Here is a 6,083-nt window from a genome sequence, read left to right as displayed (position 1 = left end):
GTGTGGGGTGGGGAGGAGTGGGGAGGAGCTGTCCCACAGTGGGGAACAATAGAGGAGCTGCATTCCGGCTGGGAGTGCGGGAGGAGGCCGGCTTCTGGTGGAGGAAAAGGAGAGGCGGGCCAGGGGGGCCCCTACTCCACATCCCACCTCATCCACTGGGAGTGCTGGGGGTTAGGGGGATTTCACCGAGAGATCCAGAATGGAGGAGGGGAAGATGCCACTCCCCTACACAGCCCTCATTCCCCTGGGGCACTCCATCTCTTGAGATTTCTGATTTAGAAAGTTGGATTTCCTCTTGTCAGAAACTGGGGATCCAAGCCCTGGAATTGGGTGGGGACGGACATTGCTACCTTTTCTTGGGTGTGGGGGTGGTCTTGGGAGGCCCCGGAATTTAATGGAGTCATTCTTTCCTCTTCTGCCTCCGCATCAGATGGGCTTGTCCCTCATAAAAGTAAGGGGATTTTTTATTCACAAAAGATAAGCCTACCCCTCAGTCAGGTATATGGAAGTCCTCCCTCTTGTCTAACCTCCCTCTTCCTGCTGCAGTGTTAGTGCTCCTCTGTTTGACCTCTAGGAAGGTGAAGCCCAGTAGGTCTTCCCTTCAAGAGATGCTTCTTCGAGGTTGCAGAACCCAGGAAGAGACCCACCACCAGTTTTGCACCTCCAGGCCTCTAGCGTTTCTTCTTACTGGGATGTCTTGGCCTGTCCTCCTCACCCCAACCCCAACTGCTAAAGATACTTAGCTCTCATTTAAGTTTTTGGACCCAAAACTTAGAGCCAGAAACCAGGTGCCCATCAAACGATTATGTGAGCAGAAATGGTAGGAGAGGGGAGTTCACTGTTTTGCAACCCTCCATACCTCGAAAATAGAACAATCCTTTACTGACATTAAAGCAGCAAGGATGTGGGCTGGACAACAGGTAGGACTTCTTAACTGCCAAGAGGTCTGAAGACAAGAGGGAACAAGCAAATTCTCCTTAAGGTCTTTTAAAAGTGAGGGGAGGGGGCAGAGTGTGGTAGCTCACACCTGTAATCCCAGCACTTTAGAGGCCGAGGCAGGTGGATCACCTGAGGTCAGGAGTTCAAGACCAGCCTGGCCAACATGGTGAAACCCCCATCTCTACTAAAAATACAAAAAATTATCCAGGTGTGGTGGCAGGTGCCTGTAATCCCAGCTACTCAGGAGGCTGAGGCAGGAGAATCGCTTGAACCCAGGAGGCGGAGGTTGCAGTGAGCCAAGACCATGTCACTGCACTCCAGCTTGTGTGACAGAGCAAGACTCTGTCTCAAAAAAAAAAAAAAAAAAAAGTGAGGGGAGGGGCCCCAACCTACTCTCTCTCCCCCACCCCCCAATCTGCCAGCATTGAAGCAGCAGCCATCTGGAGTGGAGGAAGGAGGAAAAAATGAGCTCACCTCAGGTCTCAGGTTGGAGGGTTGGGGCAGAGGCAGAAAAGTAGGACCACTTGGTTTCGGTTGCAGAGAAAAAGGTAATAGTGAATTGTGCTCAAAAAAGGGTGTGAGTGAATCTCTATGTGAATGGGGTTGAAAGTCGTGGGTGTGGGTGTGTATAGGAATGTGCTGTTTGTGTGCTGGGGAGGATGGGGATGGACAGTGGGATGTATGAAAGGCTGAAACACAGGGACTTGATGTGTGTATGAAAGAGGTGTATAAAAGTATACATTAGATTGGCCCCATAAATATTATTTAGATAAAGGCACATCTCTTAGGTACATGTGTGCGAACTCACACACGTGACGTGTGCTTCCCAAAAGGGCATGAGTCTTGGAAGCTCTGTGTGAAGCTAGGAGCAGGAAAGAGGAAGGTAGGTAAGGAGGAGAGGGACTTGTTCAGACCCCAGGTCAGCAGCTTTTAGAAACAGTAGCCCTTACTTTTCTCTCTAGCCTTCTCCCTCTTTGTCTCTCTTTGTCTCATTTTTCTTCTTTCTCTTCCTGCCTTTCCCTAACCTCCCAGCTTTAACTCACTCCTACTTCAAAGCAGGAGTGTGGATCCACAATACCTCTCCCTCACCCTACTCAGCCCCAGCCCAGCTCAGTTCTCTTGCCCCCAGGGTACAGGGGGACAAGAGTGACACGGGGTTGGGCACTGTTCCCTCACACAGAAGTTTCTTTATTTCCATACTCCTCCTTTCCTCCTTGAAATTATGATTCTCAGACCCTTCCCAGTCCCCCACACCCTACTCGCTGCTGCAAACTCACTATGAATTTGAGGCCCACTGAGAGAAACTACTGAGTGGAAGGCATGTGAGGCAGTCATAGAGCAGATAGACTTCAGTGGTCCCTGGGTAGTTTGGAGGACACTTTTAATGATCAAGGGTCACATGAGTAGATTGTGAGGTTACTTGAGCACATTGGGGTTCTGTGGAAACATCAGGGTCAGTGACAGATGTGGGGTGTGATTAAGTGATTTGGAAGTTTGTGAGTAGCCAGGCATCAGTAGAGAAATTGAAGGAAGAGCAAATGTTGGGGGAAAGGAGTGTAGTTTATGAATGGATTTGAGTTACCACCTTGTCTGGGAGGGTCAGTGATTATTTGGGGGTTTTGAGGAGTGAATGAATTTGGAGGGCCCTGAATGGAACTCAGGGAAAGTTAGTACATTTTGAAATCTGTGGCTGATAGAGACATTAGGTACATCTGAGATCTGATAAATGGGTTCTTCAAGTCAGGGTGGACTGTGTGTGCAGCAGTGGGCATTTCAAAGGGTAGACTGAAGGGTTCCTGGGAGGCTAGGTATTTGGGTGAGGATCAGGAATTTATTGGTCCCAGCACAAACCTTGCTGTGTGCAATTCTTTGTCTCTCTCCTTCCCCGCCCTATCCCAGGCTGCAAGATTAAGGCCTTGAGGGCCAAGACCAACACCTACATCAAGACTCCGGTGAGAGGCGAGGAGCCAGTGTTCATGGTGACAGGGCGGCGGGAGGACGTGGCCACCGCCCGGCGGGAAATCATCTCAGCAGCGGAGCACTTCTCCATGATCCGTGCCTCCCGCAACAAGTCAGGCGCCGCCTTTGGCGTAGCTCCTGCGCTGCCTGGCCAGGTGACCATCCGTGTGCGGGTGCCCTACCGCGTGGTGGGGCTGGTGGTGGGCCCCAAAGGGGCAACCATCAAGCGCATCCAGCAGCAAACCAACACATACATTATCACACCAAGCCGTGACCGCGACCCCGTGTTCGAGATCACGGGTGCCCCAGGCAACGTGGAGCGTGCGCGCGAGGAAATCGAGACGCACATCGCGGTGCGCACTGGCAAGATCCTTGAGTACAACAATGAAAACGACTTCCTGGCGGGGAGCCCCGACGCCGCACTCGATAGCCGCTACTCCGACGCTTGGCGGGTGCACCCGCCCGGCTGCAAGCCCCTCTCCACCTTCCGGCAGAACAGCCTGGGCTGCATCGGCGAGTGCGGAGTGGACTCTGGCTTTGAGGCCCCACGCCTGGGTGAGCAGGGCGGGGACTTTGGCTACGGCGGGTACCTCTTTCCAGGCTATGGCGTGGGCAAGCAGGATGTGTACTACGGCGTGGCGGAGACTAGCCCCCCGCTGTGGGCGGGCCAGGAGAACGCCACGCCCACCTCCGTGCTCTTCTCCTCTGCCTCCTCCTCCTCCTCCTCTTCCGCCAAGGCCCGCGCTGGGCCCCCGGGCGCACACCGCTCCCCTGCGACTTCCGCGGGACCGGAGCTGGCCGGACTCCCTAGGCGGCCCCCTGGAGAGCCGCTCCAGGGCTTCTCTAAACTTGGTGGAGGCGGCCTGCGGAGCCCCAGCGGCGGGCGGGATTGCATGGTCTGCTTTGAGAGCGAAGTGACTGCCGCCCTTGTGCCCTGCGGACACAACCTGTTCTGCATGGAGTGTGCAGTACGCATCTGCGAGAGGACGGACCCAGAGTGTCCCGTCTGCCACATCACAGCCACGCAAGCCATCCGAATATTCTCCTAAGTCCCGTGCCCCATGCCTCCGGGGCCCACTCCACGGGGCCCACCCTCGACCTGTTTTCCACTAAGGCCTTTTGGAAAGCGGTGATTTGAGGGGCAAGGTGCTTAGAGATACTCGCTCGCTGGGGAAGGGGGGAGGGAGGCAGTGGTGGCTGGAGGGTGGGCCACTTTCAGAGCCTCTGGTCACCCTGTCCTGGAAAGATTGGGAGGGGGCCAGACTGAAAATTTTACTAGAGTTACAACTCTGATACCTCAACACACCCTTAAATCTGGAAGCAGCTAAGAGAAACTTTTGTTTTGCCAGAGGAGAGGTGGCCGCCAAGGCATTCTGACGCCCTCTGCCCACCTCCCCCGCTGTGTGTCACTCCACCCCTTCTTGCGAGGAGGGGGTGGATAAAAGGGAGAGGGAGAATTACCACCTGTATCTAGAGGTGCTCTTTCCAATCCCTAAGCCCTCTGGTCCTGACCTCCGACCTCCTAGCATGACCCTTTACCCCCCACCCCACCCCCATATCCTGTTTGTGAAACTGTCATCAGTTTCCAGCGGTGTAAGGGACTTGGAGCCCTATCAGAAGTTGCGTAGATCTTCTAGGGGTTGGGGGAGAGAAGCATGTCAATCGTTTCTATGGCTGAAAGGCTCAGAAGCCATCTGTCCCCACAAAGCTGGGCTAGAGGAATCTGGAGAGGAGTGCTCCTGTCTGCCCCCGCCCCTCCCCCTTCACTCTCTTCCCTTCCTTTGGGATCTCCCCTTTCCTCAACTCTTTCTCTCCAGCTCTTTGCTTTGCTTTCTTTTGGTGGCTGTCACTCCCAGCTCTGTTCCTTGTCTTTGTCTTTCTTCTCTTCCCCTTGCCCCTGCCCCTTCCAGCCCAGCTTTGGGGACACCATCCTCCTGGGGAGAAGTAGGGGGAGGAATATTTGATTGGTCCCTCCATTCCTCTTCAGGCATCTAGAGGCCCTCTCCCCAACTCCTCCAAAGAAACATCTCAAATTCTTAATGGAATGTATCCCCATTCTCAGTGAAAATGTGAGGAGGGGACTAATACTGGGGTAAAGGGTCAAACCCCTACCTTCATCACCTATGGGCATTATATTTAGGGAGTAGTTCTTGGACTGGGTATTCTGGTTGTGGAAGTGGGGGCGCCAGAGTAGTGTGTCTGCTATTTAAAGGAGCAGGAAAGGGCATGAGGCAGGAGGAGAGACTGGTGGAGGAAAGAGCTGCTCTTCCCATGCAGTGCCCAACTCCCTGCACCCCTCTCAACCTGACCTGAACCTTTATTGAATCCTTATTAGCTTGAATCCTTATTAGCTTGAATCCTCCATGCAAATCATGGAGTCTGTGTCCCACCCGATGTGGTTGAGGAGAAGCCAGGTCTTCAGAGAGGGGTCAGCCTGGGGCAAAGCAGGATTGGGGGGCAGCAGGGCCTATTCTGAGAATCACATATTGTTACAGGCCTTGCACCCCCTTTGCTGCTTCCCTCCTGCTCATTTGGGGCTGCCACCAGCTCTCCACCCTTCTGGTTCCGCTGGCCGGGCCAAGAGAGGATGGAGGGATGGGAGTCCCAGGAGATCCTTGTAAATAATGGGGTGGGACTGTTCTGAGTGATCGTCCGAGCACTTAAAGCTCCAGAGTCCCATTCTTCCTGGATGGAGCAGGTGGAGGTGCAGAGGGGATTTCCTCCTCTCCTTCCTCCTGTCGAGAATTAACACCTCTCCACAGCCTTCCCCTCCAGAACACCAGCCAGGGAGGGGAGGGGAAGGAGGTCACAGCCAAGAAAACTGCCCTGTGACGACTTCCCTCCTTCCCACCTATGTGAGCCATCCTGAGATGTCTGTACAATAGAAACCAAACCAAATGGGCACCCTCGGTTGCCGGGGGCAGGTGGGGAGGGGGGTGGGAAGAAGGGATGTCTGTCTGTCGATCCCCCTCCCCCTCTCCACTCTTTACCCACAAAGGCAGAAGACTGTTACACTAGGGGGCTCAGCAAATTCAATCCCACCCTTACCAACTGAGCCAAACCTAGAAACAAACACGAAACACGCATAGTGAGACAAAATAGAGGAGAGAAAGAGAGCATGAGAGGGAGCGAGACAGGCGACCAACACAGAGGAGAGAAAACAAAAATAGCAAAAAAAAAAAAAA

The 6,083-nt window shown here is 53.9% G+C and overlaps 1 protein-coding gene across 1 annotated transcript in view; it reads left to right on the top strand.

The window, feature by feature from the left end:
- The window catches only part of MEX3A (mex-3 RNA binding family member A), a 44,378-nt gene extending 40,346 nt beyond the window's left edge, over positions 1-4,032 (top strand). Inside the window, exon 8 of the mRNA XM_017852421.1 lies at positions 2,784-4,032. Coding sequence (XP_017707910.1) covers positions 2,784-3,947 — 1,164 coding nt within the window. The 3' untranslated portion in view covers positions 3,948-4,032. The remainder of the gene's footprint in view (positions 1-2,783) is intronic.
- Positions 4,033-6,083: the final 2,051 nt, after the last annotated feature.

Source organism: Rhinopithecus bieti, unplaced genomic scaffold (assembly GCF_001698545.2).
Source record: "Rhinopithecus bieti isolate Rb0 unplaced genomic scaffold, ASM169854v2 scaffold_33937, whole genome shotgun sequence".
Lineage (NCBI taxonomy): Eukaryota > Metazoa > Chordata > Mammalia > Primates > Cercopithecidae > Rhinopithecus > Rhinopithecus bieti.
This window is presented reverse-complemented; position numbering and strand designations above follow the sequence as displayed.